Below are 14,660 nucleotides of genomic sequence, written 5' to 3'. Positions count from 1 at the left end.
GCTAAATCCAGGGGTGCGAGGTCAGCCCTGGGGGGGCCATTTAGGGATCTCAGGCATCTAGATAACTACATACAAGGGGAGGGTGCTTGGCCCTGCCAAGAGTGCAGGCGACTGGGCTCGATGACCTCCCGAGGTCTCTCCCAGCTCTGTGAGGCGTGTCTGTGTAGAAGCAGGGTTGCTGTGGGCCCAGGTGGGGAGCAGGGGAAGGAGTCCCCCTCAGTGAAGTGATTCCATGGGCATGAGCACAGTGTAAAGGTGGGCAGCTGCTGTGGGGAGAGGGCGATGCCCTCCGGAGCTGGGCCCAGCCCTGCCAGTGCCTCTGTGAGTGCTGGCTGCTCCGCTGTCGTGCTGCGCAGCTGCCCCGGCCAGCCCCACAGACAGGACCCTAAGGGGGGAGCGAATGACTCGGTGCTCGTGAAGTGCTCCCGGGGCAGGAATGGCCTCACAGCCCTGTGCTATGCTCTGAGCGCCTGCCCTGCCTGTATAAATCAGCCAGCGTGCCAACTGCCATAGTAAAGTGTTTATTTGTCACGGTGAGATAAGTACTGAGTGTTTTACAGTCTGTGACGTCACCACGGGCACCATTTAACATGAGTTCACATGGGAGCTGCTGCCACCACATGGTTTATTATTTATGTTAAAAACCTCTGGAAGGCCAGAAAAGAGATCTCTAGCGCCCGCTGCCGTGCGGGGTGGGGAACTGGGAAAGCAGGTTATCTGGTGGAGCCAGATTCCATGGCCGGCGGTGGAGGCTGTCCATGTCGAATGAGTTTCTGCTGGGGTGAGAGCTGGTTCCACGTTGCTCTTCAGTGAGTGGAAAACATGTTGGGTTTGGTTGTGTGAGAACATCAATGGCAGCAGTTTCTGGAGGTGGCAGAGGGCAGGTGTTCGCCAGCTCAGTCCCCCCAGCTGTGAAAAGAACCAGAGCAAAGACAGTAAGAAAACAGGGCATATGCCTTAGCCAGCTAGTTAATCACATGCCCTATAAATGCAGGGCCAACAAGCCATTACCACAGAGCTTTCGGAACAAGCAGAGTCTAAACAGCATCACAAGCTGGCCCCATGCACGCAACGTCCTGGAACTGCAGTGCAAAGGGAAGACAGCTCTGCACATCAGATCTGAAAAGCCAAGTCACAGTGAGCCTGCTTGCCATCAGCCAGCCTTAGCTGGGCAGTGCCTCCCAGCACAAGGAGGGCTTGGAAAGAATCACACCTGTACTATAAGAGGGTGTCTGTTTGCAAACTCAGCTGCCAACACAAAGCAAGGGGATCCGCGAGACTAACAAAGAAAAGCCAATTCTTGGAAAAAAAATATCCCCCAAACTGCCGAGCAACTTGAATAAGTTATTTAACTAACCGCTCGTATTCAACAAGGGAGAACTGAAAGGCGGAAGCCGCAGCGTGGTGGAACCAACTGCAGTGCAACTAAGAGCATAAAGTGCATTGCTCTGCAATCTGTCCTTTGTCTGCAAATTCCAGGGCTGTTCCTTGTCTCACTCGTGCCTGTCACAGACTAGAGTCTGTGGTGGTAAGTTCACCTTTCATGCACCTTACCGGGGTTGTACAGAACCACCCTCGTCCCCTCTCGCACACGCACACGCACACGCACACACAAACGCACACTGCCACTAGCGAGCCTGTTGCGGCCCCTTCCCTCATGAGGGCTGCCTGAGTGACAAAGGATGGCTGTACAGTTGTGTGCAGTTGGAAGTTTACTCCCCTGACCAGCACATACCCTCCCTGGCTCCTCCTTGGCCTGCTGCCCCACACGCTCTGCAGCATGCTCGGAACAGCCGCTGTTTTCCGGAGAGCTTCTGGCTCACTCAGCCAGCGCCCCGTTGGGTGGGGACGGGTGGAACTCTTCAGGCACTACTCTAATGTCTGCCATTTGCAAATCCCCTGCTGCGTGTGGGGCAGTTTAATGGGGCCTAAGGTGTGCAATCCTAGCTAGCGAGGTCCTCACGGCTTTTGCGCCCTCGGGCACACCACTCCAGGCCTGGCTCTCCCGGTGGGGGGACTGGTGGCATCAGGCTGACGTGCAGCTGTGCTGCCGAGGCCAGTGGAGATAAGACACAGAGACAAGATGCCCCAGAAACAGCTCTCCGTTGTCTCCCCCCAGAGCTGCACCTGCGCGAGCTGGTGAGGGGGGCCCTACAGGAGGCAATGGGTGTGAATAGGTGAGGGGGGCCCTGGGTAGGTGATGGGTGTTAATGGGTGAGGAGGGGCCCTGGGGAGGCAATGGGTGTGAATGGGTGAGGGGGGTCCTAGGGAGGTAATGGGTGTGAATGGGTGAGGGGGGCCCTGGGTAGGTGATGGGTGTGAATGGGTGAGGAGGGGCCCTGGGGAGGCAATGGGTGTGAATGGGTGAGGGGGGTCCTAGGGAGGTAATGGATGTGAATGGGTGAGGGGGGCCCTGGGTAGGTGATGGGTGTGAATGGGTGAGGGGGGTCCTAGGGAGGTAATGGATGTGAATGGGTGAGGGGGGCCCTGGGTAGGTGATGGGTGTGAATGGGTGAGGGGGGTCCTAGGGAGGTAATGGGTGTGAATGGGTGAGGAGGGGCCCTGGGGGAGGCAATGGGTTTGAATGGGTGAAGGGGGCCCTGGGGAGGCAATGGGTATGAATGGGTGAGGGGGCCCTGGGGGAGGTAATGGGGGAGAACCCCAGGCCGTTTAGATCTTGGTGGACATGTCCTGGAGTGTGCTGGGGACAGAAGGGCCAGGGACAATGCCTCGCCTCCGATAAGAACTTGGAGGTGGGGATTTGCCAATCCCTCCTGTTTGCAGCACGTCACAGGTGACATTTCCATGGCGGTATCATTATAGCCACTGTTCATGTGCCTCACCCGGGATCTTGTGATCCCAAAGGACAGGCCCGTTGGGTCAGCCCTCATCACACACATGAAAGGGAAAGGTGGCCCAGCCCTTGGGCAACCAACCCGCCAGTGTGACCCATAGGGATGAGTGTGCAGGGGGCGGGGGTGGGGACAGGAGCCCATACAAGACAATCCCTGACTGTCAGGACTGCCCCTATCACACTAGGACAGCTTGTCATCCCCTCCTGCCCTGAGAGGTCAGTCTCAGGCCCACAACCATGGTGCACGTGAGAAAGGCACCAGCTCCCAAAAAGGGAGCTCTCTATGGGCAGGGAAGACAAGCGGCTGTTGTGAGTGACAAGGGGGTGTGTCCCCCGTAACTCCCAGGCGCCGCTGCTGCTCCGGCGCTGGCGGGGGCTTGTGCAGGTGCAGTCTGGCTCCGTGCGCCTGTGAGCAAGTGAATGGACACATGGAGATTAAGTGGTATTTTCCAGGCAGCTGGACTCTGAAAGCACACGAGGGCACAGCCAGGCAGCTGTGATATCTGGGCCCTAAGTGCTGGGGGCTTTATCAGGAACCAGGCTGTCCTGAGAGTGAAAACATCAGACAGGGAGCTCTTAAAACTCTCCTAATGCCGCGTGGCCGGTCGCTGTGCACCCTGCCAGCAGGCTTTTCTTGGTTCAAGTAGAGAGGCCGTGCTCCTGGCTGGAGTCAGTGCGTGTGCAGGGTAGTCTCTGCAGAAAAAGTCTTCTTGTCCTTATGACAGTGTCCTTGGCACCTGAGTGTTGGCAGCTGGCCAGCATCATCATCCAGTGTCAGAGTGTCAGGTGAGCAGGGTTTGGATTTGGACTGTGTCCGCTGAGGTAGTGTCACTCAGGACTATTCCTTATCAGGGACACACGTGTGTGTGCATAGGTCCTTCTGTAACCAGAAAGTCTGGCATGGCCCTTCCACACTGGGAGCAATGGCGGATTTGGATCCCCCGTGCTGTACTGTAAAATAATAAATAGGCAGCCAATCCAAATGGGTACTTACCACGTTGCTTTACTCTGACAGCCGAAATCTAATGGCTGATTTATCTTCCCACCCCTGTATGGAAAAAAAAAGAAGAGGGGTTTCACTCAGATGGTGTCCCAGGGTGCCAGGCTTCAGAAAACAAAGCCAAGCTAGACTGCAGTGAGCACGAGACATGGTAGTTTGTTGTGCCTGCAGGATCTGAAGTGGCACTTACATTGTGACCGACTGGATGGAGATGGGTAAGAGCTCACCAGGCTGGGCAAGAAAGGGGAACAATATTTTGTCTCTTTAAAGCAGGGCAATGTGAGGCCTTCTGCAGGAGAAACGACTTCCCCACAGCATATGCCAGCACTGGTCTGGAACGCAAGCAAGTACCATGTGACAGGGAGTGCACCGGAGCAGACCCCAGGCATTTGTTAACACAGGAAATGGAATGGGTTTTGTGGTGGTTTCATTCTTACACTAATAACCACTCTTTGTAGAGCCCACAGCTGGGTTCTACCTGTCAGTGTGCCTGGCACAAAGGAAGAAAATTGTCCCTGGAGAAAGTTTCCTAAACAGTTTGATGATACACAGCAAAGCCTGACACAACTCAGAAAAGACAACAGATTCCTTTACGTCAATACAGGCAACCGGACAACGATGCAACCGGCAGCTCATCACAGAGCTGGCATATGGGGCTGCCTGACTCATCCACAGTTTCTGTAGCAAACTCTTTAGTATAAAAGATACTGCACTGGTCACACCTAGTGGTACCTCAGAAGGCCTGGAGGCACCTATTTACCAATGGAGAGAGAGTTGTAGTAAGTAGGACAGTTCCAACTGGTTGGTTTGCTTTGTAACCAAAAGCTTGTCCTGCCTTAACTCAGCCACAAATAATTAACCCGTCTGTTGCACTGCCTGGGGCAAGTAATTTTTTGGACAAAGGGGTTCAAATAATTTATATCATGTTCACCATGGTAACCGTAGAGGAGGAGAGTCCACAACAGAGCCAGTAAATCTGAGACAGATTGAGTGAGGCTGCAAACAGTTGTAATTCTACTGAGCAGCCACTTCTAGAGTCGACATTTGCTTTTAATAAAGATGAGGCAATGAGAAATAATAACAGTGACAGGCACTAATACTGTATTATGGGAACGCCCTGGCTATAAACTCTCCATCTGCTGCTTTGTGCATTAATTAATTAGGGGAAAGGAAAACAGTTTCTTGCTCCTCTCCATTACGCATGTTGCTGCAATTGCACCAGTGCTGCTGGTGAAACAGACAGGGAGTTCCACTTTGATTTTGCAATGCTAGGAGCACCAGTAAAATGCAGCACAGTGTTTGCTATAGGCAAAAGCAAGCATAAGCACAATATTCTGGGTCAGATCCTCAGCTTGTGTAAACAGGAGTAGTTCCACTGAGATGCGATTTACACCATTTGAGGAGCTGATCTGTAACATAGTTTTCCAGCTTTGGAAACGTTATTGCCTAAATAATGGATAATCTGAACATATATATATATATATTTGCTGGTTCTTGAAACACTTCCTTGGGAAATAAAGCCACGTTTCCTTTGGCAGCACAGCAAAACCTCCTTATGGCATTGCAAACCCAGAATACGTCCAAAGGCCTTGCACTTCCCAGCTGGTTCAGCAGATTGTTACAGATCTTCACTTCTGGAAACATGCATTCTTCACCAATCAAAAGACAAGACCCCAGTTTTGTTTTCTAGCCTCATACACAATAACACAAAGAAGTGTAGAGGAGCACTCTGTGAGCTGGGCTACCCGGGGCTCCATTTTCTGCTCAGTTTAGAGGGGTCTATGGCCCCTGTGTGCCTGGCGCTCTACAGGGCGGTATAATGCAGCCTCAAATAAGCTGCTTGGAGTTAACGGGCTGGCGCAGTGTCTATGATTTTTGTAGTATGTGTTTCTAAGACACACTCTCCTGGCAGGGGTGGACAATGGTCAATTTACTGGAAAATCTAGATTTGGCTGATTTTTATGAGTTAGCCTAAATTACGTGAGGTTGGCAATAATCGCAGTCAGTAACTGAGATCCCACTTTGACTGCCCATCTAGGCAGCCCCTTGTGAAAGTGGATTTCTCCCTAAAAGGGTGCATGACACTCATCAGGCGCCTGGCCACAGTCAGAGAGGTGTTTCTGAACTCTAAAAACAATCTCACCTGGGCACTGGGGACAGACTAGGCAGCACAACATCAGGGAACAGAATCCGCCATGATCCCGACAAGGCGGGCTGCCTTAGGACCAGTACTTAATTATGGGATGCTTCTAGGAACCATCGAGATGCTGAATTTTCTCTGGCCCCCCTTGATACTAAACACCTAGTGGCTTCTGGCCTCTGTTGTCCCCTCTGTACAGTTCTGCACATGGACTCTGCTGTGCTGGTGGGCTCATGTTTCTATTTTGGGCGGTCCCTGAGAGGTGTGGCAGAGAGACGGAATTTGGACTCAAAGACAACGTGGAACTGAGCAGCAGGACAACCTGCTGATAGGTGGGACTCGGTCTTTCCCCAGAGGACCTGAAGCTGGGACTGTTGTTCTGGATGACTGTTCTATTGTTGCTCTTTTGCACAGTACTCTGAAAGAAATGGCACATTTTTAAGCATATAAAATCACAATGGTACAGAGCTGAACTGTTCCGTCTTCGGTACAGAGCAGGGAACGCCCCAAAGCACAGTCAGAATGGTGTACACAGAGCGGCTAACATTGCAAATGCTCCCCATGCAGCCCTGTTTCTGCATCCATCCCATTATGGCAAATCTTTTGTGTTACTTTCAGAAGGGTTGGGAGAGAGGAAGCCCATGGCAGCAATTTTTTGCTCCATCAGCCCACTTGGGAATCCTTTTCCCCCTCTGGTGATCATAAGAGAAGATTCCCCCTCTCTGAGATGAGTAATCAGCTTGCATGGCCCCTTTTGAGCAGGATCTTTATTCTACAGGACACACCTACCTGCTGCAATTTGGTGCAGAAAGTCACCTGAACAATCACTCACATGGTCTTGGTGGGTGAAAACCACGCAGACAGCCAGCACGGGAGTTCAGTGCCACTGACTTCCACTTTCTGCCCCAGCAGTTAGTGGTGCCTGTTTTGTACGTTGGCCTCACTACACGGGTGGATTTCACTAGCCCTTTCTCACCATCTCTGCTGTGCTTCAGGGTGGGAAAAAATCCCGTGGCTCTTACTGAATATGTGTCAGTAAGTTTTGTTCTTCTGGATAGTTAATACATTTGTCCTCCCACACTCTGCTCCCAGGCAATTGGCCCATCTGCCTTTGCCAAATAGGAAGAACACAGGTTCCCCTCTGCTTGGCGCGTGGCACACTTTGGAGGCGTCAAGCCCACAGGAAACCTGAATACAGTGTGTAGGATAGAAATTTTTGAGGCAGGCTATGGTATTCTGCTAAAGATTCCCCTATTTGAATCCTGCAGTCTGGAGTAGACCTATAACCCTGTAGTTCAGAAACCCAGTTAGCATGGGTGTAAGGTTACCCCTTCTTGGCCCCCCTTCATCTCACTAACAAGACTCAAGGAATGTCATACCAGCTCAGACAGGGCCTTGGAGTTTGGAGGGAGGGATAATTGTCCCAGCAACCATGTTCCAAGGAGAGGTTGGAGAACCAAGATATAGCACCATCCAATTTGCTGTCCCAGGCTGGTACTCAAAACAAATGTGTTATTGCTCTATGCTGTTACTGTCTCTTTTGCTTCAATCTTCTAGATAACGCACCCCTGGATATGCCCATGTGAAGGCATCATTACACCTGTAGACACATCATTAATCCAATTAGATACACAGATGTCATTAAATGTCTGCTTTTTTAAGTAACTTGTTAAGGAAAACCACTTGTACTAGAGATAAGGTGTTCTGTAAGCTATGGGTGGGGACACCATGTAACCTCTTTAGATTAGTGGCTTATTGTGCTCTTTTCATCTTGCTGCTAGACCCTAGCCTGGCTTGCATAAAACCCATCCCATAGTTTCCCCCGTCCCCCGCCCATCAGCATCCTATATAATCAATTGTATTCTATTGTCTGGCAGCGTTCACGGAGTCTTGATGGGTGAAGTGACACTCCACCAGCGCTGTGTGTAATAAACCCCCCTGCTTGCCTCACACACGGTGCCCAGACTTTGTTCCAAGACAGCAGAAAGCCCTGCTGCACATTTATTACCATGGAGAGGTGCACATGTTCTGCCCCATGCATGCACACTGCACATGTTGCTGATGAAGGGAGAAAGAGCCCTGTTAATAACCTTCTCTGAAAGCCAGTCTAAGTGCTCCAGTGCTACCAGTGTAGAATTAAATCAAACAGTGCCAGCTGGTCCCTGTAAGCCTCTTATGTAAATGCACAGTGGCTGGAGTTCACAGAGCTGACTCTTTAGTGTTGTAAAAAGCACCCCACACGAAGCTGTGACTATCTTGGCACTTCACAACACATTAGACACACATTAGTTCCAATTTCAGACAACACAGTAGTTTGTTACTTTACAACTGCACCCGATTACAATGGTCAGCTTGGAAGCAAACCCTGCAAAGCTAGCCTCTTACCCAGGCGCTGGGCCAGCACCCTGCCTCCACTGCTTCTCATGCCCTCAGCACAGACCACACAGTTGTCTTCTTACCCACATCTGACAACATCGTCCCTTGCAGATTGTGGGAAACTAGACAAATGTGTGTCCACCCTTCGTGACACAGCACCTGAGCAGCTACAGATGTGTGCCCCCACCAAAACAGACCAGAGTGCAGGGGTAATGAACACTGTCATTTTGGGCTTAACTTTCCCTGTGAGTCTCCACGAGCGGCATGGGGGAAAATGGGCCTTCAAATCAGGCTTTTCTCTTCCAGCACAGACTGAAAACCTGGTCTATCTTCTATTAGGCTCTGATGGGGCCCCTCTGAGCCCCCCTCGCCAGCCATCTCCAGCAATGGCAGGAAGGAAGCTGCAGGGGGAGCCTGACCACAGTGATGCAGAACAAGGCTGGCTCGTGACAGGCAACTGGGAGTTATTTGGATTCAAGCCTCAAATACCGTTACTGGAGCCCTCAGAGACCTACTCCCACTCAGGAAAATGGCCTGCAAACTTCACTCCCATACAGTGTGTGACTGGCTGTGCCAAAGTGAGGCTAAAATTATTGATTTGCATTGCACAGCTTGCCACAAATGTTGTGCATTAGATGATTTCTCATTTAGACGTGGAGAGCAGACAAGCTGAGGTGAAGTGACGTGAGGAACCTCGGGGTTAATGGACATGAGCCAGCAACAGCAATACTTGTTTTGCTCACGAAAATGACTATTTCACCAGCTATTCATCCATTGCTGTGTGTTTCTGTATTTGCGCAATGGGCTGGAATGGCTCTGTCAGGAGATCTATCCCACCGCTCCTTCACAGCAGCGGTCTTCTCCCTAAGTGCATCAGTGAAAAAAGGGATCCAAATCCCAAGGCACTAGAATCTGGTAACAGGTGCACCTATGGCTGGGACTGACTTCCATGCCCCTTACTGTGCCCAGGCACTGGAGAAATCTCCAAACAGTACATGAACTTCCAGAAATCACTATGAAAAAAGAAGCACCAGGGCTGGGAAAGGATTGTCATAAAATAAAATAAAATAAAATAAAATACATTTCCCGGAAGACGCTCCACCTGTTTACTCCCTGTTCACAGCCTCAGAGATTTACCTCATCATGAAACCGGAAGTGCTTTCCTTGTAGCCACCACTCACGTTCATGCTGTGTACTCACATCCGCTCTGAGACACGGGGCCGGTTCTGGGGACTGTCCCGCCAGAGCTACGACTGCCCTTGCATGAGATGCAGCAGGTTTGTTGCAACACACAGCCATGGAGGACTCCAGCACCGGGGCCAGGACGGAGCGCTGCTGTTCTGCAGCGTAGCAGGGTTTGGCTGGGGTACTAAGGCAAAGCGCCATCCTGAGAGGCCCTTGCTGCTAAGGGGAAAAAGACTGGGCAGGTCTCCTGCTAGCGAGGGCAGCTGCAAATGTCTAAGACCGAGGCACCCGCCCTTGCACCCATAACTCCCCACTGCAAGTACCATCTGGTTTTCCTGATTAGGGACAGCTGCTCTGGGCCTGGGGTTGTTGTTTAGTCTGAAATTAACACACCAGGCCTCAAACTCTCCTATCACATGTGACACAGCTACACTCAGAGGTACAGCCCAGTCATAGGTTGAGCCTCTGTTGCCCTCCCCTACAACAAGCATCAAAACCCTGAATGCAAAGACACTGCATGGGATTCCAGCTCTGATCCAGGTCACCTGCTGGCGAACTGGCAGAGTCACTGGCTGTGGTGGAGCAACTCCCATCTCCATCAGCTGAGGGTCTGGCTTGTATCTTCATTCCCACACACTAACATGGACACTAATCACACCAGCCTGCTTAAGTGCTCTGAGGCCTCTCTGCTTTCCCCAGCCCTCCAAGAGCCAGCTGCAGGACCTGTCAGCGTCAGTGAATACCTCGGGCACCTACACTGGGAGTGCTGCTTAAAAGGGCACTTATTTTAACACTGGCTGGGTAACTTACTGAGTATTTTATTTTACACAACATAACAACACAGAGTTGTTGCTTCTGTACAGCATTTGCCTAAGAACAAAGGCAACACCATTGTCACTGAAAAGACACATACAGTCTGATCCTTTTAGAAACAGTATTTTACTGATTGAGCCATAAGTTCTCTTTTGTTAGCTTGGAGGAAACAGCATTTCCTTGAGAAAAGGCTTTTTCCATGAAACTCTCTTTTGCTTTCTGCTACGGCAGAACCAGGAAGCCAGTCCTAGAGCAGGGGAAGGCACTGGTGCTGTTTCATGCTTTTCCCTTTAATCGTTTACCTTTGAATGTTGCCTTCGGTTGTTATATTAAATAAAATAAAATAAACGTAACAAAACCTGTGTTCCCTGGGCCGCTCACACACAACCCTGAATGGACAAGCCGGACCTCAGTGAGCCAGGCATAGAACTCCAAACCCCATCTCCCAGGAGGGAGTTCTCAGACACGGCTTGCTGTGCTGTGTCTCAGGGCAATCAGCTGGACTACGTTTTAAAAAGCAGGGTCACACAGTGCTTTCCAATATCCACTCAGAACTTGAGAAAGTTGCTTTTCCACTATCCACACCAGAATTGTCTGACTGAGTTAGCATCCCATTCATAGACATGCTCCTTTTAGACCATAATCCACCCGTGTTCTGGGAGGAACCATAACAATGGTATTCCATCAGTGCTCCGTTCAGGGAGTACCTGCGCTTTGCTCTGGATGTGTCAGCTGGCAAAGTGAGAAACTTACTTGGCTTTGATTGTGCTCGTTTGTAGGTGAGGGGACCTTTGAGGGAGACAGGGGCACGACTGTCTAACTGCAGCGCAGTCGAGTTATTTCGGTTAGTGTTCTGGGACTCGAGATTTGTGACAGCTTCACTCTGTGCCTCGCTGCCTGGCTTTGGCCCAGGCTTTCTCTTCTGCTTTTGGGAGGCAGAAGTGCTGGAAGTCCACGTGGGAGGCAGAGCAGAGGTAGTGGTAGTGGAGTCCTGGCTCGAGCAAGTGTCTGATGACTGTGTCACACTGTCACTGGGAAGTCTGGAGCACTGGACACTTTCCTCGTGCCCAACAGCCTGTTTGGACATGGACTGGGGCACTGCCCCACTGCAGCCTTGCATCTGGGCCCCGTTTGTCTGGGAATAAACATTGCTGACCTTGGTGGCCTTGTGCTGCCCGTTGTTGTTGCACACCTTGTAGCGAATCATGAGGATGATGATGAAAACTAGCACGGAGGCCACTATGATCCCACCAATAATGATAATCATGGTGCCACCCAGGAACTGGGACTGCATGAAATGGCAACGGACATAATCCTGCTCGGTAGTGAACTGGATGCACCCAACAACCCTGGTGGCAGTGAGGGAGGTGATGCCATCGTCATAGATTGCCAAGACGCACAGGTCGTAGACAGTCCCGGCGGCCAGGTTGTTGACCAAGAAGGTTTTGCTCGTGGGAGGTATCATTCTAGGAGACAAGGGAGCCAGGGTTATTAGATGACACTCACAATCCTCTCCCCTCCCCATGTGCTCAGATCGCCAGCCAAGGCCATCGCCCCCGAGAACAGTGCTGGTGGTGCTAGCACACCACACCTGTGCAGCTTCAAGTGACTCAGGCCAATTCTAATGGCTCTGAGCCAGTGCTGAACGTGGCCCTGCAGTAGCAGTGCCTGCACTTCCCACTGGCAAGCCTGCTAATTGCATTGCTCAGCAGCGCAGAGATGCCTGGCAGAGCCGCTGTAAAGACAAAGAAATAGTTTATGACAAATTGGTCTTGAAAGGTGTGACTGTTACATTGCCTGGTTTCAAAGCAAACCCACTTAGCACGTAGAGCACCTCAGCGTGTGTGGCACCAGGCTGAGGGCAGCCTTCGCAGAACAATTATGGACATCTCTCTCCCATGTGTTCCAAAACCCAGGTGGGTGTCGGAGCCATTTAACTCATCTAACTCTACAATCCTCCTTCTAATCATCTTACCCCAGGGGATAAAGGTCAGATTAGATTATCCAAAAATAACACCATTCCAAGTAGTTTTCCTATTTGTTAGATGAAAATTGCTTTAGTCTTTCACAAGCCCTGCACCATATGCTTCCAAGGGCAGTATTCTGATAAGGCTAAGTGACATTGTAACCACTCCTCAGTAATGGACGACAATGAAACAGTGCATTAATAAATCAATAGGAAAAACTTGATGGAGAGCTAAGTGCAGGTACAGATGTGGTTGCCTCTGTCTTACCTGTAAACAAGTGAGTCATCATAAGTACCATTGTACTGGATTTGGAACATACGTATCCCAGGGATATTTCTTTGAAAATTAAATTTGAGTAGTGCAGTGGATGATGTTGTTTCTGCTACTACAACTTTCTTATCTTGGCTGACTTTCGTATCCCCATTGTTACTACTTGCATTTGACCCGGACTTGGTGGATGTTGAGATGTCCGAGGAGCCAGGGTCAGGCTCATGAATGTGGTTTGTACTGTTGAGCAAATGGGGAAGTTTGATTATGTGAAGATCCACCGTTTGTGTGGCTTCTCCTGCAGGGTTCGATGCAATACAGGTGAAGGAGCCAGTATCCTTCACAGTTGTTATAAGTATGTCTAGTGTTCCATTGTCATATACCAGCGACCTTGTTGCATTTGAAATAAGCTTGCCCTCTGGTGAAATCCAATGAATGGCTGGCTCTGGATCACCCCGGGCTTTACATCTCAGAGTGGCCCGTTGACCCTCCAGGACTCTCAACTCATGGGTATGTCTAGTAATGAGAGGGGGTTCACACAGGAACTCTTCCTCTGGAATTGACCAAAAATACCGACCAGATAACAATGGAGGAGAAGCACAAGTCTCTAGGTCATCTTCTCTGGAGAGACGCCGCAGCCACAGGAGCTCGCAGTTGCAATGCAAAGGGTTTCCACCAAAGCTCAAGGCGAAAGTAGAGGGGCTGATGATTCCTGAGGTTGCTAGTACCTGAGCTCGCTGGAAGAGAGGGTCAGGTGGCAGCTTCTGCAATTTATTTGATGTGACATCCAGCCTGGTCATCTTGTGGAGATGGGAGAAAGTCCCCTTCGGGATGTGGTCAATCATATTGTGATCTAAGCTGAGTGTGTGCAAGCTCACCATCTTCTCCACGGCATCCCAAGGGATAGTTTCTAGATTGTTATAGGACAAATCTAGTTCCTCCAGAGCTAAAACATCGTCAAATGCTGTGGAAGAAATTAAGGTAAGCTGGTTGTTATTAAGTATCAAATGGTGCAGGTTGGAAAGCCCACTGAACATGTCATTGGTGATCTTAGTCAATCTGTTGCTGTTCAAATGCAAAGCTCGCAAATTGCGCAAATCAGCAAATGCATGAGGGGTAATAAAACTGATTGTATTCCTGGAGAGTGTCAGGTCTACAAGACTGCTCATATTGGCAAAATCTTTCCTTTTGATGTTGGTAACAAAATTGTCCGCCAGTCGCAGTTCTACAGTCCTCCTGTCAATGTTTGGGGGAACAAATAAAAGCCCTTTCTTGGCACAAAGGGTTGCAAGATTTGGAGACAAAATCTGACAGACACAGCGCTTAGGGCAGATCTGGGCTCTCACTGCTAAGGCAATGAACAGCAGATACAAAAGCAGTTTTTCCATTGTAGATCAGGTGTCAGAGCCTGCAAGAAAGTGCAAAGTACATTGTTAATATTCGCCACGTGAACACAACTCATGCAATCAAGAGTCAAGAAATGAAGGCTGATCTTGATGCTGTTCTTGTATAGTTAGTGTTTGTGCTTTGGAATAGCGGCTGTCTATCAACACAGGACTGACCACTGGCTAGCGCAACAAGGCCCCAGTCTCAGGAGGGACCTTTGATGCTACCACAGGGAAGATGATGACAGAAAGAAGAGAAGGTCACACTGGGCTGCAAAGAACCCCAGTAGAATACAGTGAATGCATTATAAGAGCAATGGGCATTTGTAATCCCTGAATGCACTTTCTAATGGTGGCGGGTGTCATGTTTACCCATCAGCAGACTGATACAGTGTTATTCTATGGCTTATGTGCCACAGTTCAATCTTTTTGATTGAATAACAGAGGCAAAGAATTATGCGTAAAACCAGATCCTCTCAGCACAACTCATTCTTGGACCCGCACCAGAACTAATGCCACTGAGTGACCTGTCCAGAGTAGATGCTGTCAACCCATCATTACTACATGTCTTTGTGACACTGCTAAGTAGTCTTCTGGTGGAAATGGAGTCCTGCACCTGCTTGTGCAGGCCCTGCAGCTGTTTGGCCACTCTCCCTAAAAAGCACAAAATAAA

General features: G+C 50.1%; 1 protein-coding gene across 2 annotated transcripts in view; it reads right to left on the bottom strand.

Annotated features, from left to right (window-relative positions):
• Positions 1–511: 511 nt before the first annotated feature.
• Positions 512–14,660, bottom strand: part of LRFN5 (leucine rich repeat and fibronectin type III domain containing 5) — a 167,278-nt gene continuing 153,129 nt past the window's right edge. Inside the window, exons 2-5 of one of the 2 annotated variants that reach the window (XM_074998502.1) lie at positions 12,603–14,010; positions 11,122–11,834; positions 3,849–3,902; positions 512–909 (exon numbers count right to left, since the gene is read on the bottom strand). In XM_074998502.1, coding sequence (XP_074854603.1) covers positions 3,889–3,902; positions 11,122–11,834; positions 12,603–13,990 — 2,115 coding nt within the window. In that variant the 5' untranslated portion in view covers positions 13,991–14,010 and the 3' untranslated portion in view covers positions 512–909; positions 3,849–3,888. Of the gene's footprint in view, positions 910–3,848; positions 3,903–10,270; positions 11,835–12,602; positions 14,011–14,660 lie in introns of those variants that run through there. The other variant, XM_074998501.1, reaches the window with a different exon arrangement.

The sequence above is a fragment of the Carettochelys insculpta genome, chromosome 6, assembly GCF_033958435.1.
Source record: "Carettochelys insculpta isolate YL-2023 chromosome 6, ASM3395843v1, whole genome shotgun sequence".
Lineage (NCBI taxonomy): Eukaryota > Metazoa > Chordata > Testudines > Carettochelyidae > Carettochelys > Carettochelys insculpta.
Note: the sequence above shows the minus strand (reverse complement) of the source record. Positions and strands in the feature narration are given on the sequence as shown.